Source organism: Debaryomyces hansenii, assembly GCF_000006445.2.
Source record: "Debaryomyces hansenii CBS767 chromosome E complete sequence".
NCBI classification, from domain to species: Eukaryota; Fungi; Ascomycota; class Pichiomycetes; order Serinales; family Debaryomycetaceae; genus Debaryomyces; species Debaryomyces hansenii.
In genome coordinates this window covers 936046-956099 of record NC_006047.2, presented here as the reverse complement: position 1 = coordinate 956099, position 20054 = coordinate 936046, and the positions used below count along the sequence as shown (strand labels likewise).

The following is a 20054-nucleotide window of genomic DNA, read 5'->3' as shown; positions in this document are numbered from 1 at the left end:
ATACTTTGTGGTTGTACGTTTTTATATTTATGGCCCATATATGCTAACAAAATCTATCTACAAAACTATTACTAGCCGTGTAACTAAAGCCTTTGAACGAATAATTTATATTGTAGTCCGAATTGTGAGGTATGTTTATACCTTGATCTCCACCAAAATCGCTAATAGCCATACTTGTAAACTCTTCTGAAAAATTCTCAGCCAATATAGGATCTGTAATGACCGGAATAATGGGGGGATTGCAGGAATCGTCTTGGGCTTTTAAGGATTTCCAGTTTAGTTTGCGGAAGAACCTATGGCTTTCAAATATGGACCATTTTTCGTCAACAGGAAATCTCTTGGCAGGGTTTTTGTTCAATAATTTGTTTAAAAGGTCCTTCGCATCCATGGAAAAGTAAAAGGGCATTTTCAATTTGTTCTTAATTATTTTATCTTGGATGACTTTATGTGAGTTACCGGTGAATGGTGGCTTGCCAGTCATCATATCGTATATGACGCAACCCAAAGACCACCAGTCGACCAGGTAATCATATTCATCTCCTTTCAAAATCTCCGGAGCCATGTATTCAGGCGTGCCTATGATGGACTTACAGCTGTTTTCGGGGTCTTCTCCTATACTTTTGGAGAGGCCAAAGTCTGTTAATACTAAATGGCCAGCACTATTTAACAAGCAATTCTCTGGCTTCAAATCCCTATAGACAATCCCTAACTCATGCAAGTGCTTCAAGCCAAGAGCCATCTGCGCTGCATAAAATGCAACATCTTCTTCTTTGAAAACATTCCCGAGCGAGTTGTTTGACGTCAAATGATGGAACAACTCACCTCCCGGAATATATTCTAAAATGAGATAAAACTTGTCTGAGTCTTGCAACGCATAGAACAATTTCACGATATTTGGATGATGTGTGATATTGGTTAGAATTTTCCTTTCGGAAATAGTCCGCTTGACATGCTTTGTGTGGATGTCACCTTGCTCTTCATGTATATTAATAGTTGGTTTTCTTAATTGTTTTTGGGCAAATAGCCTCTTGTTATGTCTATCCTGTACCAAATGAACTTTCCCATATGCTCCCTTTCCCAAAACTTTTATAGGTGTAAAATCACTTAATACTTTTCTACGTTTAGACACATTTGATTCAGGGTTTCCTTCATCTGAATATTGATAATTTGCCGGAATTATGAAATCCTGGGACGTTACCGAAGCTGCCGATTTAATTGATAACCTTCTGTAGACCGACGACTTTCTTCTTGGAAATGTTGTTTCAGTATGGACTTGGAGTATATTACCATCGAAAGGTTTTGCATCTAGCTCATTCGGGTCAAGTTCGTCTTCTATTATGGTATCATTGAAATCCTTGGCGAGTTTCTCCTCGTCAAATGAAAACAAACCAGTCATATTACCCACGTATGCCTTATATCATCTATAATCTACTTAAGCGCAATACTATTCGTTAATATATTTGTTAAAACCATATTTATTTATATATACCCCAAACAAAATTTCATCCGGTAAAACTGCGATGAGAAGTTCCAAGAAAAATGTCTATTGTCGGAAACGGAAACGCCTAATCTACCACGTATACATTGATATGGAGGTTGTTGAATTTATTTAACACATCTTCTGTAATTTCCCATGGAACGGCGAAAAGACCAGCATTTATTTTTGGCATATTGACAACCACCTCACCCTGATCTGTAGATTCGATCTCTTTTTCCTCTTTGAGCAGTTCCAATTGGGTATCCAAATCCTTCATCGATAAGTCAGTATTGGCAGCTATATCGCCAGGGGTTAACTTCTTCTTTCCGTAAAAATCACTTGTAAAAAGACACGCTACATAAACTATTTTTTGACCATTTTCATTACCAGGATCACTAGAACTCGAAGGAATCAATAGAGTTGTCCCTAATAGCTTAGATGGGTCATCTGCATGCGTGCTACAATAATCTGCATATATTTTGTAGGCGGAAGGAAATTTTCGATAAAAGACTGTAGCTATTCCTCCACCCCATGAACCACGACAATTGCAAGCATGAGCAAAGATTGAAATAGCCGAACGACTAGATGGGGTATGTGTAAATAGATCACCTTTGATATATTTAATCATAGCGAAAATTTAGATTACAATTAATATAGAAGTAAAAAGATTGAAATAAATCTAACCCCATAAACTTATAAATCGCAACACATATTTTCAGGTTGCGTAAACGGAGGAGTTGATGGAGTTAGTATTAATTAAAATGTTACCTATCGATTGTATTATAGTATTTAGTTTTTTGTAGTACTTAATAGTATTTACAAGACTTATAATGATATGGATATACTTTCCCCGGCAGATACGTGTTGAATATTATTATACATGAATCCATTTTCTGATCCACAGCCAAATACGTTTTCCATGACAACTGTATCATCGTTATTGTTAAGCCCATAGGAGCGTTCTTCATAAGAACATTCAAAGGTAAGCTTATGCGATAATGAGGCATCATCAAATTTGGCTGTAGTAGAAAATCTATCTTCTGGAGTCAACATAAAAAACTCAATTCTATCACCCACGTCTAGTTCAGCCTCAGGTGAAATGGCAAGTATATTGGCTTTAGTTCCCCATTCACCACCTCCTGCAATTACCTTAAAACGTTGTGCAATGTTCAGACCTTTTTTATATATTTTAACGAATACTTGGGTGTCTTTAGAACCGATACTCATTAAGCGATCATTTTGTTCCAAAAATCCAGCAGCAGACTTTTTATTGATTAATTTCACTAAGTTACCAGTACAGCTTGTTATAATTAATGGCTCAGAGTTCGAATCATGCAATTGCGTCCACTTATCTTTTGATTCGATTTTTGGAGATTCCTTAAACAAATCAGCAGGCAATGTCACTCTTAAATCACATAATGTTTGACCTGAATTACTTTGTTCACCCAAGTGGCTTGGCTGGAAATAAAATAATGTCACTAAATTCGTAGTCGAAAAAATTGTATTTGCAAGGTTTAAATCAATCTTCAAATCTGGATGTATACTGATTGAAAACTTAGAATCAATATTTTTCCAGTTTTTGCTGGCCTTAACCACATGTACCCCATCCCTTTCCTTTGGTTGGTTGTTTATATCGTCTCTCTCTTCTAATTTTACCGAATCATTGATTTCAATGTATTTGTCAAGCCACATTTCAGAAACACCATGACGATGAGAATTGGGAATCATACAATCTATTCCAGCAGCTATAACTTGTATTCCATTATCTTGATATAAATGAATTGACTCCTCTATCAGTTGTGTAAGCAAAGATGGCGTAGATAACAAAAGTAATGATTTGGGAGCAAATTTGGTTGGTGGTGAAAGTTGAAAATTGACTGGATTTATGGAGGTTTTCGTATAAATCCCTGATAATGGACGACAGAAGGAAAAATTTCTTATCGTTAATTTGAAACTTGGACCAATTAATCTCATTATATCTCTATGCCTATAAAATTTAGGGACCATTAATCATAAATAGTATTCTGAAGAGCTCAATGCGACTTGTACAAAAAAATTCCTTACATTATAATATTTTATATACTACTTATTTTTCTATTTCGTCAATTGTTCTTTTCTTTGGAATTTCTGCGTCTCTCTCAGTCGTGTTTGTGTTTGCTATACTTGTAGTATCTGCAACATGCGCTTCTTTGTCTTGCTTGTTAGCATCACCAAACTTTTCTATAACTTCTTGTTCACGCTCAAGCAAGGGAGCAATTTTTTCAGAAAAATCATTCAATTCTTTCAGAACATCGATATCATGATCGCTATCCAAGACCTTTTTTAAAACAGGTCCCCAAATTCTTTCATCTCTATTTTCAAAATCTGATATTTTAAATACATTTTTTCCTAACTGCCATTCGGATTGTCTTACTCGTATCAATTCGACCATATATGCCGAAGACTCTAAAGCCCTACCATAATCACTTACTAAACTTCTGATGTATGTACCAGAGGAGACATCAGCAGTCAAATGAATTAATGGTAATTTTTCAGGAAGCGAATCATCAGCCAACGACCTTGGTTTACCAACTTCCTTAGGCAAACCCTCAGTCTCCGCCTTTGACAAGTATTGCTCCGAGAAATACAAAGGTGAATCATTCAAAGTAGGATTGTTTGACAACTCATGCTCTTTTGGATTACCTTGTTCATCCAATTCACTTTTCAATGTCTGAAACTCATGGTCGGTGCGTAATGAATCTTCATCATGTACTTTTACATCGAAGACCTTGACTTGCCTTACCTTTATAGGCATTGGCAATGGGATTCCTTCCCTCGCATAGTCATATAATGGCTTACCATTCATTTTCAATGCTGAAAATATAGGCGGTGTCTGTTTAAGATCACCAATAAATTTTGGAGCAGTTTCCTTTATCATTTCTTGAGTTATGTGACTTACTTGATTTTTGGTAATGATCTCACCTTCTGCATCTCCAGTAGTTGTCGAAATACCCAATAATGCCTTCGTCTCGTAAGTTTTATTGCATTCGCTAAGATAATATTGTAATTTTTTAGTCCCTAATCCAACACCAACAACCAATACACCACTTGCCATTGGATCTAAGGTACCCCCATGTCCAATCTTGACCTTCAACGACTTTACTCGTTTGTTTATTCTTTCTTTGGACCATTTTTTATCAGTTCCTAAAGCTTGGGCTGCTTTGGTCTTCGCTTCGTTTAGATCGTTTTTAAAAATTTCTGATTGCGTGAAGAGAGCCTGAATATCACCTATGAATTTAGACGATGTAATCCCAGACGGCTTTTCAATTGCAAATACACCATTCATACTTCTGGGTTTATACTTGAACATATATTTATTATATAGTTTCAAAGGAGAATAATTATCATTTATTTCATGGTTCTAGTGCGCTTACTAGTGATGAGGTAGTACATAATGGAAATACGAAATTATGTACTGACGTTACTTCGAAATTATTATTTATGATTGTAGAATACAATTAGAGTCATTAATGTTTGAATAGTTAGGTTTGTTATAATCTTCATTCTGCTTCATTGAGGTTTTAAAATTTGGATATCAAGCTAGATAGTTAGTACAATGGTTCTGATGCAGATTATAATAATCGATACATACTGATAGGTATCCACTCTTTCTTGGTGAAAGGATTTTTAAGCCAGGCCTACTGGCAAACATTCCTAAATTGATATCATTTTCAATATACATTTCTAGCTCGAGTAACTTACGTTTGGAATAAGTGTCCACTAGAAAGTTATTAACTATTTTATTATAAAAATTGGCACTAAGTAGATCAAGGATGCTGTCAAACAAATTCCAGACATTGTAAGGGCTGAATGCTTCGTGTAGATATTTATTTATGTTATCTATTATAGTATGAAACTCTTCCTCGGTCATATAACCTGGTACTAAAGGGGTAACAGATGTCTCACCAAACGAATTATTGTCATATATACCAACAGGTTTGAAAGTGAAACCTTGTTGATCATTTATGGCTGCTGGCTCGGTACCAGGAGTATAATTTGAAAACTGCGGGATGATATCAGATAACTGTATAGTGTTGAATATTCTTGGGATCCTAACGATCCTTGTATCACTATACATGGAAGAATCAATTGGAACATGGTTGTTAGGAAAATGATTCACAACTATAGACCTTGCTTTGGAATTGTGGCGACAAGAAGGGTGAACATTATAGTTCTCAGTTAGAAACTCATGATAATTAAAGAATAGTAATGGCTCTGTTATGCCATTATTTTCATTTTCACCATTATTTGTTATATTATCTTCTTTAACCACATGTTTAGTACTGGATTCTTGCATGAACTTGGTATTTAGATCAAGTTTATATTTATATCTGTGAATTAAAATGAATATAAGTTATTACAGTTACAAGTTGTGATTACAAACATTGATAGATAAAAATTTGATGAAGAAAAAAAATGATTTCGCCCAGGATCGAACTGGGGACGTTCTGCGTGTTAAGCAGATGCCATAACCAACTAGACCACGAAACCATTTCTTATAAATTATTATTTTGCGAAATTAAATATTATGATATGTACCGTAATGTTTACGTATCGTAATGTTATATACACGACTTACTTTTCGAGTTCTTTGCAGTTGATGCCTATTTAAAAACTTTTTCTTAGTTAAAGTTCTTTTTCTTAAGTTTTATATTAATATTAAATTGAAACATAATTCAAAGTTTTGTTTCTCTATTTTATTAGTCTTAAAGTATTAAGGAGTATGTATTATTACTACGATAGTTACTTTTAGTGGCTTGAGATCAAAAAATTAAACTTAATTCTTTATGATGATAACGAGTCCGAAGGACTCCATCTTAAACCCAGCTCAATTGATTAATCTGTTTCATGATAAGACGTTTTTAGACAACTGATTTAAAGAATACTGGATTTTCTTGATTTTTAAAATATAGCTCGTAAGAGATAATTACCCGTTTGTGCAGCCAACTAACAATATTTAGTGATTTTTTGAAGGCAATTACAAATAGCTCTATCCACTGGTGGATATTATTAGCATATAGAAGATCATATACGTTTAATACAAGAAATTCTAATCAAATCATTTATTTTAATTGTAGACTATTTAGTGCCCAGTAGAAAAATTTTTCGCATACACAAGACCGCTTGAAAAATTCGAGGTCGGCCATTAAAATATTGTGCTATTCCTAATTACTCTTGCATCTTGTGGAACCAATAGGTAGAGATATGATTCCCTTAAGACAATTAGTGTATAAGAACTTGCCTAGGTCCAGCATTCTTAGGACTAGAGCTCAAGTTTTGGTAGGTAGTCGTTTCCAATCAACTGTTCAAACTTCAAATAATGAAGTTAAAGTCGTGAACGAAAAACAACCTTTTCAAGGAAAAAGAAAGGCATCGAAGTTCAAACCTGTAAATAACAAATTAAGGGACATTAGTAGCCAGATTCGTGCATCCGTCAACTCATCGAGTAATGATTTGACAGAATCTATTGAAATTTTGGAAGAGGGATTAAGCTATTTGCGTGAAATTCAACAGGTAGAAGGTCTTAGTGATGAGACCATTTTCTCTATTTTCCAGCCAATTTTAGCGTCGATTATAGATAAATCTTTAGATCCGTCGTATAATACCAACAGATCAGTCAATGAAATTTTGGATATTTTCATTTCGTATAATGTTGCCCATGCGTATCATTTCACTAAGGCCATGGTCCACGAATTAAAGAGTGGTGAAGACAGAAAGGTGATGTATGAAAATGTTTTGCATTATTGGGTAAAATTCATTGAATATTCCAAGATTTCTAATAATCCATACGTTTTCAAGATGTATAGGGTTTTAAGAGAAAATGGCTTCAATCAGCATGATATTAAGAATCTTGCCTACTATGCATACGTTCAATCGTGCTTATTACAAGACCTTAAATATGATTTCAAAGATGCATTGAAATTATTGCAAACCGAGGAATTACCAGAAATCTTTCAAATTAAGAGATCTATTATGTCATTAGGCTTAAATAAGTCATTGAGCAAAGACTTTCAATTGTTCGAGAAGAAGTTGGAAGCTTTCAATCTAGAATCATTGGACCCTAATGGATCTATTATCATTAACAAGATTAACAATGCTATAATTCATTCCGATGCTAATTTACTTAATAGGGTCTATGAACAAATGCAAGATGCCTCAGTTAAAAACAATAAACCAATAAATGAAAATACGTTAATTAGATTAATGAACGGTTACTATGAATGTCAAGTGCATTCTAAAGTTTTCCAAGTTTTCCAACAAATGATTCAGAATGGTATTGAAAAGCCAAGTATAGCTTCTTGGGACTTCGTCATCAGATCAATGGGACATCCTAGCTATATTCGTGGATTTACGAAAGAACAAAGAGACACAACTATCAATAACATCGAGAGGACTGTTGAAACTATCATTGGTAATGATACTGAATTAACCCCTAAGACCTTATCGATCATTGTGGGCTGTTTTGCAAACTTGAACAGATTTGATAAAGTTGATGAGTTTTTGAACAAATATAGTACAGACGGTGAGGGTTCCTTAAAAGTTATCCATACTGCCAATAATAATATTTTAATTGGACTTTTGTTAAATAAAAGAATTACCGAAGCCGAGGAAAAATTGAAAGAATTAATGGCTAATGGATCAAACTATGTTCCTTCAACAACTGCAATGAATTCCTTTATTAATCATTATGCTAAGGCCAAGAATTATAAAGCTGTTGATGGTATTTTGAAGTTTATGAAACAATATAACATACCTGATGAGGTCGGTACCTATACAATCGTAATCGATTTATATTTCAAATTGCATCGTGAAAAGGGTTTTGCTCCAGATATCCAAGAATTATTATCCAGCTTTAAGAATGCAGGTGTTAATGGTCTTCAAATTAATGAATATACTCTTGCTACTTTAATTGATGGATTGGTTAAAGACGGTACTAATTTAGCCGCAGCAAGAGTTTTATACGACCATATTTCCAAGAAGAATAAACTTTCACCCCAGACTATGACATCAATGATGAAGGGTGAATTAGATTATGGATTAATCGGTAATGCCGAAACCATTTTTGACAAATACATCAAAGCAGTGAGAAATGATGCCAGGATTTGGAATTTAATGATTAAATCTTTATTAGCCAAACATGAAAATTTAGCTTTGAATTACTATTTGAGATTCAAGGAACAATCTAAGTTGAACTTGAAGATCCAGCCAAATTATTATACCTTTTATTTCTTACTCTCTCATTTCTTGAAGAAGGGTAAAACCGAACAGGTTCAATTTTTGATTAATGAGATGGCTGATAAAACAAATAGCGAATTGGGATACGAATTACCAAAAATTCTTCGCTCATTAACTGATAAGTATAAGTTCCCTTCAAATTTGTTACATGAAATTAATAAGTCTAATTAATGTTAATTAGATACAACTTGTATATAGTTAAAGTTTATATTTACAATTATTTATATTCGGAATTCATATAAATACACAGTTAGCAGCATCCACGAATAATAGAATGTACAAAGCCATAATGTACGCATTACAAATCGTCAAACTCACCCATTGCTCTTTTCCAGAGAGGTTTAGACCAATGAGTAAATCTGTCATATGCGTTCGTTGGATTATCCAATGCAGGTCTTGTGTCCAAGATAAATGCCGGCATTCCTGTTTCTTCATCATCTGGAGCACCATAATAATCAATGACGTATCTGACTTGTTCCCAACCTTGAGTCCTTCCCAAGGACCTCAACACGGTCCAGTCATGTCTGTCGAATGGTGGTTGAGTATTGAACGTATCGGGAAAGATCTTCCCCAACCAGAGATACATCGATGCCCTAGGAGATAAATCATGTGGTCTTCCAGTAAATCTTAACAATCTTGGCTCTATTTTCGTCCCCTCGGTATATTTTTGTTCCCATTCTAGGATTTGCTGCCAAGCTCCTTCATTCAAGAAGTTATGGACATCCACCATCGACTCCACTGCATCTTCAGGAATACCCTGACCTTTACCTTTTTTTAACATCGCATTCAACATTTGTTGTGGCGATGGGTATTCCCAGAGCCCCTGGTCATCCAGTTCGCCTCGAGGGATAGAAGAAATAGTTCTCTCTGTAGATAAGGATATCTTCTGACCCGGTGCCTTTTCTGATGAAATGGCCATTGGCATGTTATTAAGAGGGTTCAAGACTTCATCGTTATCCTTGATAGGACATTCGCTTACTAAAGGAGAGTGTTTTATTGGACACGCACTTTCCGAAGCTTCTTGTTTTTTGAATGAATTATGATCAACAGGACATTTAGCTCCTTGTTTACCTACGTTTTTATCAGCCCAAAACCAACCCATATTTATTGTTCTAGTAATATAGAGTGGTGTACATATATAGTCATCTAGAAGAATTTAATAAAAAAAAAAAAAAGCTACATCATCAATCACGTGAAAAACACTAAAATAATTCTGCCACCATTTTGTAACCACATCAATTATTTTTGCTTGGGATACCGTTGTCGTCCTGTAAAATAAGGATTTAATCGTAAATGCCGTTGACCTCAGCATGCCCTCAACTTCCCTGACAACAATTAGGCTGTCATACGTCGATAGTATATGTTGCCAAATTGTTTTATTGTTATATTTATTGTACAATAGCAGAGTGTTATTCACCTACTTTTGAAATACTTGATGCCTTGGGCCATCTATCTTTCGAATAAGCACAAGCTACATAATTTTCTTTACGACCCCGCTATTAGTAAACTATGGCTGTTTAATTCATGTTACAATGTGCCGTTTCTCATTTAGATAGATATAAAGCCGCTAAAACGCTTGCCCACCAGATTGGGGATTGTCAATGGAACAATGTAAGGAAGCCCTATTGTATTTCTTCGAGGAACAATCGGAGATCTATTTTCGTATAAGGACATCCTGAAAATAGAGGTTCTAGTGGGGGTAAACTTACATGCGCGACATTTTTAAACCTTGCACCCGGAGTTTATCAATAGACGATAAAAATTCTAATTTATCCGCGAAAGGAAATTCGTTAGTGACAGTGACCAGATTTGGGCAAATTCGAATAGAATTAACGATAAATATGCAAGGGAGGTGAAAGTATCTCTTTAGCATTTAAGCGTCCTATATTCTTAAAAGAGACATATATATTGCACGTTTGGGGTTGGAATTGGACTATAACTATCTAGGGAATATTTTGAGGCAGAGCCATATATTTGGTAACCGCGGTATCTAACATGGTGGCAGAGTATTCGAAAGTTCGTCCTTCAAAATTTCCATCGCACGTTTTGAGCGCCAGTTGAACCTTGTTAGGATCCCCTATACCGTAGCTATTGTCGAGTTTTGACGATGTTTTAAAGTAGAAGTGAGGTGCCCAGACCATTAGGGACTAAGACACAGCTATAATCGTCAACATAACAATCTTTCAAATTCAGTTGATGTAAGCAACATTGTTTGAAAAGCGTAATACATATTAAGTAGGCTTGCTATAAGCTGGCCAGACAGCCTACGAGGCGAAGGACAATAGTATATATCACCCCTTTGTTGTCAACGATCCCTGCAACAATTCCTATTCTGGTAAACTATAGAGCGGCACTGCTATTACGATCTTAATGGTAATTGCTTGTTACAAATACGCCTAAATGTTGTACAATAGGTCGAATATCGGATAGATCCGTAAAGATATTATGTCTCACAATAATATAAATACGAGAATAAAACCTGAATTTAACGTCTAATTACATCATAAATGGGGCTTATATAATCTACTAAAAATGTCTATAATTAAACCCAATACAATTAAATGTCTCTTAAGGAATTGTAGTGTTCGCCCAATCCAAAAGAGTGCTTATAAAACCCTAATTTTAACTCCGTATTTGCACCCTCTGGGTTGATGGTTATAGGAGCACCGCCGGCCATCAAAACTGTGATGGGACAGTCGAATTCGTTAGCTAATGCCATTATCTCCATGTCCGAACCCCACATGGCCGTGGTGGTTAGTTCTTTCGTGTAGTCCGTAAGATCTCGTAAGGAGTTGGTGGCTTCGTCAAATAAAAATGGGATGAAATCATCGGGGTGAGTCTCTATGTAGCGAGCAGCAGTCTCACGCAATTGCTGGATTGACACTTCGTTGGAGTGTCTGCGGGTCAACTGGTCTTGGATCGAAGCGAACAAGCAATGCCCATCGGGCTTAATTTCGTAAACCGTTAAATTACCCCGTTCAATTATATGTTGCATCGACTCCTGTTCGATTTTTCGGTAGTCGACATCGTTCTCCGACTCCTTTCGGGCTTCATCCCTCATCTGCTCAATTTTAGCGTTTCGTTTGGCTAACCGTTCCTTCTGTCTGTTTCTTTTAGTTTGGAGTGCATCCTTAGTGGATGGTTGAGCCGGCGGTTTCTTCTCCTCAGCATTGTTAGCATCGTGAATCGTGGTGGATTCCATTTGCGCGAGCAAGTCTTCGGGCCTTATTTCGTCCTCCGCACCATCTGTTGCGCTCCCGTCAAGCTCGTTCAACTCTGTCTTGTGCTTTTGATTCAAACTCTCCTGGAGCTCGTTGCACTTGCTCATCACGGCCTTCCTAGTTTTCTTAGTCGCCTGTTTCTTCATTCCCGTAATGGTGGCCACCAAATTTTTCTGTTCCGCCTTATGTCTTTGTATCATCTCATCCCGGGACTCTGTAGCTGTAGCTTCAAGTTCACTCATTGCATTAGTAAAACTGTTAACGTCCTAAATTCTGTCTTTTCTGTCGCCCTGGCACTTCAACCCTATATGCGGGAAACTTACGGTTCTATATTCTATGTCCGTAGTATACTATGTGGAAACTGAAAAATAAAAAAAAATCCTAGTCGACTGATTATGTAATCGTGAGCCTTTTATTCATCTGAAATGGCCCTTGAAAAAGAAATGGAATGTCCTGAAAATTCTATGCCAGAGTAACACCGATCTCATGCCACAGGCGAATCTCCGTACTATGCACACGACTACTCAGGTAGGTAGTGCATATTATGTTTCTGCCTCCCTCCCTCAACCACAAGGAGGTGTAATATTTCTACCGTCGCACTAGTACCTTCCGGGCCATAGTTGGTGGTGTTACTAGCATACATGCATGGCCACCCTCGACCCGTCATAAATTTATTTCTTGGTTAGATAACCGAAATAAACTTCACGACATTATTTGCTCGTAGTAACCATCGACCAATGGGTATAGTTTCCACGATGCTACCATGGTTGCGTGGTGTTATTGTAAGAAGCCTCAGGTTATTTTCTTTCAATGTCTATTGCTTTACAGTGGTTTGCATGCAGTCTTCGCCTCTCTCAAAATTATGCTAAGAGTCAATATACTTAGTCCCAACGACATTATGATGAATGAAGTCAAATGCGAGGAGTGTATACAGCAGTAAGGTGAAAAATAGGAGCGTATCAGAAAATCCTGGTTGCAGAGGTAGAACTGATGGACAACTTGAATATATATATAAGGACGTAAATCATAAAACTTTAATTTGAGGAAGTGAAGTGATTGTAACGACATCTTTAATTCTTTATACGTCTCTATGATTAATTCAGTTTAATTGTACATTCATTCGTTTCATCAAAGTTTTTCATACATCTTACACCTAAAAAACATTTTAACCTCTGTCTGTTACATACAGCCACTATGGAACAACGATTAAATATAGATGAATATCAGGTAGATATTCTATACCACTTGAGTTCGATACAAAGTACTACCTCCCCCAATTTATCGTTGATACAACAACAACCAGAAATCAATTTAAAGATGAGGCCATTATTGCTTGACTTTTTGATGGACGTGATCAGTAAGTTGAATTTGTCGTTGTCGACGTTTCCACTTACAGTGAACTTAATTGACAGATACTGCTCCACCAGGATTGTGAAGAAGCAGCATTACCAATTGTTGGGTTTGACAAGTCTCTGGATCAGTTGCAAGAATTTGGATGCCAAGTTCAAGATACCGTCGTTGTTCGACTTGTGCAAGATGTGCTGTAACTGCTATGACAAGAAGCTCTTTTTGGAAATGGAGAATCATGTGTTGAAGTCATTGAACTGGTTGATCAGTAACCCTACGTTCGACCAGTTTATAGAGATCTACATCAACATGTTGGACTCAACCAAGTTTATTGAGTCGTCGCCTGCCAACAAGAATAATGTCAAGACCATGGCCGTGTACATCTGTGAATTGATTCAGTTTTACCCAAACATCTATTTCAACAATAACTCATCACAAATAGCATTGGGAGGACTATTGACTAGTTTGCTTATTTGTAAGGTTCCTATCAAGTTGGAGAGTGCCTTGAAGCATCTCAATTCGTACTTGGACCAAGATTCCATCTTTGATCTCGCATCATTCAACTCATTTTACAAGAATTTATTGAAGATATTGAAATGTCCACCTCCTTCGTTGAAGTTAAAGTACTTCAGTGAAACTGGACCATCTCTCAAATTAATGAAGATCATGATACACTACGTCAACGATCGCAACGCCAACATCACACCAATCACCCCGAAATTTCAAATCCATGAACAGTCGTCCCAAAGCTCATGTTACGCTAACTTTCCAAGGACACCTGTTTCCAATAACATATCCCCCAGAATTCAACTTCCACCGCACTCACCTGCTCAAGTTCCGACCAACACCCACTCATACAACCATTCCATTTCCTCAACTACCAGCGAATTGCTTCCGTCGCCAAAAGCTTCGCCAGAGAACTTATCTTTTGACTCGTTTCCTGCCAGGTCACCGGTGGATATTCATCCCCCATTGCATATGCCTACTATTACAACTACAGCCAACTTTTTTCATGGCAGAAAAAGATCAATCGATGATGACACTTCTGTGGAATCTCCAAATAAAAAATTAAGGGCAAGAAAGCCAGCTTTCTACATCTCTTAAATTGCATTATCATCTCATTATCATTATTTCATTATTAGATTTTCATATTCATTTTCTTGCAAACTAATATATTTTTCATATAATATTTTCATACTGTATCTACATCCATAATTACTTCGTGTACCATTATCTTGTTAAATCCGTCTAACTGTCCGAACTTTTAATAATTATTGGTCTTTGTTATCTACGTAAATTCTTCATATCGGGATTTGGTATCTATGCAGATTATATAATACAGGTATCCATGTGAACAAGTTTGCAACTATTTCAATAAATGCCTCCTTTCTCCAATCCCTTGTTTCCTGAAAATGCAGACACCCTGACAATGTATCACTATTATTGAAATAAACTACGGTTGAATGAATTCAGAATGTCAGTCTGGACCATCTTTATCGACATCTAAAGTGTGCTACGAAGTGGACGAAAGGTTTCTAATTTAGCGGAAGGAGGTGAAATTAACCTTCGCATTATGCACATAGCATGTGCGACATTGATATATAATAAAATGCCGATTTTCTCTAAACGGGTAGAAATTAAGATTTGTTCGACAGGCAATCCCGATTGCTGCCTTTCTTGTTCAAGATACCCCCTAATCACATTAATCTGTAATTGGAATACATAATTTTCGTGCGAGAGCATAATTTTTTGATGAAGATCATCGCTTATACAGAAATTATACTTGGGCAAATGCATAATACATTAAGTAGTATAATAGTAAAAAAGTTAAAAAAGCGCAATAAGAAGCAGATATAGGGTATGGGAATTAAGAAGACCAAACACAACCACAGTGTAGCACATGCTTGCCATGAGTATACGAAATACAGGATAAGTGGAGATAATGAGCTCATACAACAAATTGAAGTAGAAAGTTTAAATCTGGAGGAGTTTTATGAAAGATACGTCAAACCTAGAAGACCGGTTAAATTCACAAATTGCATCAAGGAAATTGATATTAATGATTTCCGCATCGACAATTTGGTGGGGTTATTGGGATACTATGGTAAGTTGAAGGTGGAAAAGAGATATAAGGGAGGGTTCGGAAGCAATCTCGAGCGAGTTAGCATGGGATTGGACGAATTGGTGGAAAAGTTTGACAAAGGCGAGGCCGATTATTATTTGACGACTCAGTACGAGAACGACAGTGATTCTGACAATTCGCACGGTAGTGACGACTCTGATAAGGAATTAGAGGAGGAGATTGAGGAGGACGAAAAGGAGTGCGGAGATAGTGAAGAGGAAGACGGAGAAGAAGTAGAGCCACTCTTTCAACAGGAGGACGGCTCGGAATCTGATTCCTCTTTTGGGTCCATAGATATGAGCAATTTGCAAGATGATTTTCAGGAATCAGACGACGAGATGGAAGAAGAAGAAATACGGGAACGAATTCGTCAATTATTTCAGCCTCCTTTGGCAAACATGTACAACAAGCTACCTCACACCCCATCCTTATTATCCATGTTGATTCCACAGCAGATGAATATATGGATGGGCTACTCTAAACCAAGTCAGAAACCAGAGAACCTTGGTGACCTCTCTAGCAAGTATATCCCGGGAAATGGAAGTTCGTCCGGTTTGCATCATGACCATGCGGATAATCTCTACATCTTGGTTTCTGGATCAAAGCGATTTACATTATTTTGTCCGTATGATGCAGATAAGTTGTCTACTGTTGGCACCATATATAAAGTTTACAATTCAGGGGTCATTGACTACCACAGAGACGAGAAGGCACCAACATGGAGTCACGTCAGAGAAGATGGTGCCATGGTGCGGGAAGTCGCCAAATGGCAATTAGACCATGAAGACGTAGATCCAGAAGCGAAAAAGGAACTATTGACTATCATCAATAAGCAGGAATCGAAATTCGACCATAAACCGATAAATCCCCCTAGTTTCTCTCAAATTCCACCTGTACTATTGCACCTCGACGAATTGAGCGCACATGAACGCCTGGAGCTTATTAATTTCAGTAACAGACACTTTCCGGGGTTTTTGGACACCCCTAGGTTGACCGTATGGTTGAAACCCGGCGAAATGCTATACTTGCCTACTGGATGGTTCCACGAAGTATCCAGTTTTGGCAGCGACACTGTAGCCGAGAATAAGGACAACGTCCACATTGCTTTGAACTACTGGTTCATACCCCCATCCGGCGACTCATTGTCTAGTGTCTACCAGGACTCTTATTGGCATGATGATTTCGAAAAATGTAAAAAAGCCATAGATTTGGCTATCAAAGGTTCTCTAATTTTAGATTAGTCGTTCTTCATAATGAATACAACAGCCTATTCTTCGTACGTAACTCCATTGTCCGCATCCAATTTTAGAAACTGTGGGATGCATGTGGTAGTACATTGGTACCTCAATATAGCCTGAATTAGGTCAATTAAACATAATTAAGCATAAATTATCCTAATTTAGCATATTAAGCTGCAAATGGTGCCTTTTAGCCGTATTTGATTTTGTGTTCCTTCGTCAAATTTTAACCGTCAACCGTCGGTTAATATTACGCTATGTGTGAACTACCTTATAGCTGCAAATTACAGGTCTCAGCCCTCTTATGTCATATGATAATATTGTGACCTACTTATCGCGATATTTAATTCACAATTTGTTGCAACGAAATTGTTATGATTTGGTACTTACACGACAGTATTTCATGATTTGTAGATCCATGCAGATACTAGTGAAACTGGAATAGATGAAGGTAGTCGCTTATGAGTCCTTCGAATAGATATAAATCCAGGATGGCGTATCCATTCCGGATGGAAATTTGCACGTAATTTAAGTATCTTTAACACGTCTATGTACTTATCTATATTTATGTAGCTTGTTTTTCTTATCGGCACCTGGAAAAAGTTCTTTGCGCGCCTAAAATGGTTGCAATATTTATCAGATGGCTCTCGAATACAGCTTTGATATTGCAATAGGAGTAACATTTTGGATGATATGAGACCTCAGGAGGATCTCCCATGAAGATCACTAGTAGTTTGTAGAGCTAGGGTAGTTACGAATCAATATTGGTTGTGCTGGCAAATATTCTAATAAGAGCGGTTCCGGCCCTACGGCATATGTGTTCGTGTCAACTTTAGAACCATACAAGAGGAATTAGAAAGCGCCCTGGGAGCAAGAAACACGACAGAGACATCATAATATAGATGTAGATGTTCCCATTGTAAAGTAGACCGTAGAGAGACAGAGTGTACCTGAACGAATAATAAATCAAAAGAAAAAGAACTGTTATCGTGACTGCTGTTTGGAGAGTAAAAATTCACTTTGCGACATCTGAAAATTACACCTGAAAATTTAAGCAATCCCTGTTTAATCGGAACCATTAATCCTTTTTCTACAATAGGTTAAGAAAAAGATACATAGATCTATCGAAAGAAAATGTATGATTACTATTTGGATATTACGAGGTAAATGTATACTTTTAAGTACCAGGGTTCTTTGTTTTGACTTTGTTAATAAGGGGTTGAAAAAAAAAGGTGAAAATAGAAATCTTGGATTTATCTAGTATATTTGGGGCCAACTACAAAGAGAACACTATAAGTAATATAGTTGAACGTTCTTCTCATAAGGATAATTAATATTAATGTTTATTATAGACCTTTTTTTTTTTCTTTTTCTTTTTCTTTCGTTTTTAACATTTTTTTTACCAGGTTTTTGTTTTAATACAAAGCAGAAATCAAGACTATCAGTGTTATTACAGGGATTTGTTTATAATATTTAATTATTTTTATAACTTATTACCCTTCCATCAAAAGATTTTTGTCATAACAGTAAAACTAAGAATTTGGTTTTAGCAATTACATTATAATTAAAAATTTATAAATATTCCATCCTTCAAATTACATGAACCGTTGTTTCCAATAACTTTACTTGTTTAAATCCATAATTTGCAAGTATTTATAAATTTACAAGTGTTACAAAACTTACAGAAAAGATATGGCTTTGGCAGATAGAAGACCTCTTGGATTTCCAGTTACTTCAACTCCCGCATCCCCGGCTTTCAACCCCAAGACATTGAGCTTAAATTCATCGGCGTCGACAAGTTCATCTGACAATGATATGACTCAAGGCTTCAAGCTGTCAATGGATGATTTGAAGGGGAAGCTTTCTGAGAGTGATATTAAGCCATTGACCCCAGAGAAGAGTTTAAGCCCCGTTGAGTTGTCTCCTACCCTGAGAAGCATTTCACCTGATTCTTTGATGAACTCAGACTCGTATCGGAAATTGAATGCAACAACAATTGCACCATCTTCGACTACATCCATTACTTCGAACAGCTCAAGAGGCTCATCTCCATCAATCAATTCTTCTGGTTCAAATGTTAATGCTTTGAAAAAACCTAAGAATACCAGTAGGGCACCCATTGCAACAGGTATTTCAACCACAATTCCTGTTACAGGCGAGAAACCAAAACCTAGTCAAAAGGACGATCCTTCTTTAGAGGACGATGTTTTGTATGCAATTTTCGTGATATTATACGAGAAAGATCCTGAAGGAAGCGGAATGACCGTCAAGCAAATTTGTGATATCTTAGTTGAACAACATCCAGACATGGCTAATTTGTCAACAAAAACATCGAACCTTGTGAGTGCTAAATTGAATGCTTATGTTAAAAGAGTCGAAAAGGGTGATTCCAGTCTTAAATATGCTTTATCTAGAGATTGGGCTGATGCATCACCTAAAAGAATGGTGTATGTTTATAGAGGACTTTTAACTGAGGATTTCCATTTACATGTTAAAAATGTCATGGAAGTTCAGAAACAGCAACATAATCAGATTGAGAGTCCTTCCTCATCTAAAATTGATGAACCAAGTTCATTAGAAGCTGACAAACAAGCTAACCTTTTGAAACCAAGAAGGCAAACAATGTTTGATTTAGGAGTTACAAAAAATACCTTTTTAGAAAGTGCCTTAGATAAATCGAACTTGGTTGTCCCATATTTTTCAGCACCAGTAACAGCTTCATTAACTGAAACCAATAGTGAATCTAAGAAGATCACGTCTAATAATCAACAAGAATCTGACTTAGAGTTTGAAGAATTCGAGGTTTTTAATGATATTGAAGATGATGACGAAGAAAATGATATCAATTTAGATATGAATGATATGTACATCGACTCATTCAGGAAAAATGGTAAGCGTTCTAAATCTTTGTCTTATTTGTCCTCAAATAAGAAGCCGAAGATTTTGACCGCTGCGGCGGCTGCCCCTAGGGCCCCAAGAACTCCTAGTTCGCATAATGCTAATGCTGCTGCTGCTGCTGCTGCCTTGCATGCAGCCGCTTTTAAAGCAATTTCAGCACCATCATCGCAATCATCTGAGTCCTTATTGAAGTCTAATGCGAGCTCATCAGTTAATACAAATGTGGGTTGCCCTTCTAATAAAAAGTGGTTGAACGTTGTGAGATCAGGATTTTTAACTCAGGATATTGGTACCCCCGAGGAGATTAGTTTATCAGATTTGGATAAATTTTTCACTTGATTGTTATTTTTTTTTTTGGTCAATTATTTTCAGGCGTTTTCATTACTCTCGTATTCCTTAACTTCTCTACTTCTTAAAATTGTTTAAAAATCTAAAAAAAAGATATGAAAAACATTCAGCTAATATATTTAAAATCG

General features: G+C 36.5%; 15 protein-coding genes and 1 non-coding gene across 16 annotated transcripts; 4 read left to right on the top strand and 12 right to left on the bottom strand. All coding sequences in view use genetic code 12, as the record gives it.

Annotated features, from left to right (window-relative positions):
• Window positions 1-43: 43 nt before the first annotated feature.
• On the bottom strand, window positions 44-1396 carry DEHA2E12210g (DEHA2E12210p; the record flags this gene model as incomplete). Its single annotated transcript, XM_459837.2, has 1 exon — window positions 44-1396. One exon carries the CDS (start codon window positions 1394-1396, stop codon window positions 44-46), a length of 1353 nt encoding a protein of 450 aa, XP_459837.2.
• Window positions 1397-1565: 169 nt separating this feature from the next.
• DEHA2E12188g (DEHA2E12188p) lies at window positions 1566-2105 on the bottom strand (the record flags this gene model as incomplete). Its single annotated transcript, XM_459836.1, has 1 exon — window positions 1566-2105. The coding sequence occupies one exon, from the start codon at window positions 2103-2105 to the stop codon at window positions 1566-1568; it is 540 nt and encodes a 179-aa protein (XP_459836.2).
• A 197-nt stretch (window positions 2106-2302) lies between these two features.
• Window positions 2303-3451, bottom strand: DEHA2E12166g (DEHA2E12166p; the record flags this gene model as incomplete). The annotated part of the gene is made up of 1 exon (XM_459835.2): window positions 2303-3451. One exon carries the CDS (start codon window positions 3449-3451, stop codon window positions 2303-2305), a length of 1149 nt encoding a protein of 382 aa, XP_459835.2.
• Window positions 3452-3563: 112 nt separating this feature from the next.
• DEHA2E12144g (DEHA2E12144p) lies at window positions 3564-4802 on the bottom strand (the record flags this gene model as incomplete). Its single annotated transcript, XM_459834.1, has 1 exon — window positions 3564-4802. The coding sequence occupies one exon, from the start codon at window positions 4800-4802 to the stop codon at window positions 3564-3566; it is 1239 nt and encodes a 412-aa protein (XP_459834.2).
• A 249-nt stretch (window positions 4803-5051) lies between these two features.
• Window positions 5052-5813, bottom strand: DEHA2E12122g (DEHA2E12122p; the record flags this gene model as incomplete). Its single annotated transcript, XM_459833.1, has 1 exon — window positions 5052-5813. One exon carries the CDS (start codon window positions 5811-5813, stop codon window positions 5052-5054), a length of 762 nt encoding a protein of 253 aa, XP_459833.2.
• A 120-nt stretch (window positions 5814-5933) lies between these two features.
• DEHA2E12100r lies at window positions 5934-6007 on the bottom strand. The gene has a single exon. It is a non-coding gene; the product is annotated as a tRNA-Val (tRNA).
• Window positions 6008-6721: 714 nt separating this feature from the next.
• On the top strand, window positions 6722-8923 carry DEHA2E12078g (DEHA2E12078p; the record flags this gene model as incomplete). The annotated part of the gene is made up of 1 exon (XM_459832.2): window positions 6722-8923. One exon carries the CDS (start codon window positions 6722-6724, stop codon window positions 8921-8923), a length of 2202 nt encoding a protein of 733 aa, XP_459832.2.
• A 127-nt stretch (window positions 8924-9050) lies between these two features.
• Window positions 9051-9854, bottom strand: DEHA2E12056g (DEHA2E12056p; the record flags this gene model as incomplete). The annotated part of the gene is made up of 1 exon (XM_459831.1): window positions 9051-9854. One exon carries the CDS (start codon window positions 9852-9854, stop codon window positions 9051-9053), a length of 804 nt encoding a protein of 267 aa, XP_459831.2.
• Window positions 9855-9908: 54 nt separating this feature from the next.
• DEHA2E12034g (DEHA2E12034p) lies at window positions 9909-10064 on the bottom strand (the record flags this gene model as incomplete). Its single annotated transcript, XM_002770418.1, has 1 exon — window positions 9909-10064. One exon carries the CDS (start codon window positions 10062-10064, stop codon window positions 9909-9911), a length of 156 nt encoding a protein of 51 aa, XP_002770464.1.
• A 631-nt stretch (window positions 10065-10695) lies between these two features.
• Window positions 10696-10893, bottom strand: DEHA2E12012g (DEHA2E12012p; the record flags this gene model as incomplete). Its single annotated transcript, XM_459830.1, has 1 exon — window positions 10696-10893. One exon carries the CDS (start codon window positions 10891-10893, stop codon window positions 10696-10698), a length of 198 nt encoding a protein of 65 aa, XP_459830.2.
• Window positions 10894-11309: 416 nt separating this feature from the next.
• DEHA2E11990g (DEHA2E11990p) lies at window positions 11310-12215 on the bottom strand (the record flags this gene model as incomplete). The annotated part of the gene is made up of 1 exon (XM_459829.2): window positions 11310-12215. The coding sequence occupies one exon, from the start codon at window positions 12213-12215 to the stop codon at window positions 11310-11312; it is 906 nt and encodes a 301-aa protein (XP_459829.2).
• A 952-nt stretch (window positions 12216-13167) lies between these two features.
• DEHA2E11968g (DEHA2E11968p) lies at window positions 13168-14424 on the top strand (the record flags this gene model as incomplete). Its single annotated transcript, XM_459828.1, has 1 exon — window positions 13168-14424. One exon carries the CDS (start codon window positions 13168-13170, stop codon window positions 14422-14424), a length of 1257 nt encoding a protein of 418 aa, XP_459828.1.
• Window positions 14425-14823: 399 nt separating this feature from the next.
• Window positions 14824-15117, bottom strand: DEHA2E11946g (DEHA2E11946p; the record flags this gene model as incomplete). Its single annotated transcript, XM_459827.1, has 1 exon — window positions 14824-15117. One exon carries the CDS (start codon window positions 15115-15117, stop codon window positions 14824-14826), a length of 294 nt encoding a protein of 97 aa, XP_459827.1.
• Window positions 15118-15180: 63 nt separating this feature from the next.
• Window positions 15181-16683, top strand: DEHA2E11924g (DEHA2E11924p; the record flags this gene model as incomplete). The annotated part of the gene is made up of 1 exon (XM_459826.1): window positions 15181-16683. One exon carries the CDS (start codon window positions 15181-15183, stop codon window positions 16681-16683), a length of 1503 nt encoding a protein of 500 aa, XP_459826.2.
• Window positions 16684-17081: 398 nt separating this feature from the next.
• DEHA2E11902g (DEHA2E11902p) lies at window positions 17082-17363 on the bottom strand (the record flags this gene model as incomplete). Its single annotated transcript, XM_002770417.1, has 1 exon — window positions 17082-17363. One exon carries the CDS (start codon window positions 17361-17363, stop codon window positions 17082-17084), a length of 282 nt encoding a protein of 93 aa, XP_002770463.1.
• A 1009-nt stretch (window positions 17364-18372) lies between these two features.
• Window positions 18373-19917, top strand: DEHA2E11880g (DEHA2E11880p; the record flags this gene model as incomplete). Its single annotated transcript, XM_459825.1, has 1 exon — window positions 18373-19917. The coding sequence occupies one exon, from the start codon at window positions 18373-18375 to the stop codon at window positions 19915-19917; it is 1545 nt and encodes a 514-aa protein (XP_459825.2).
• Window positions 19918-20054: the final 137 nt, after the last annotated feature.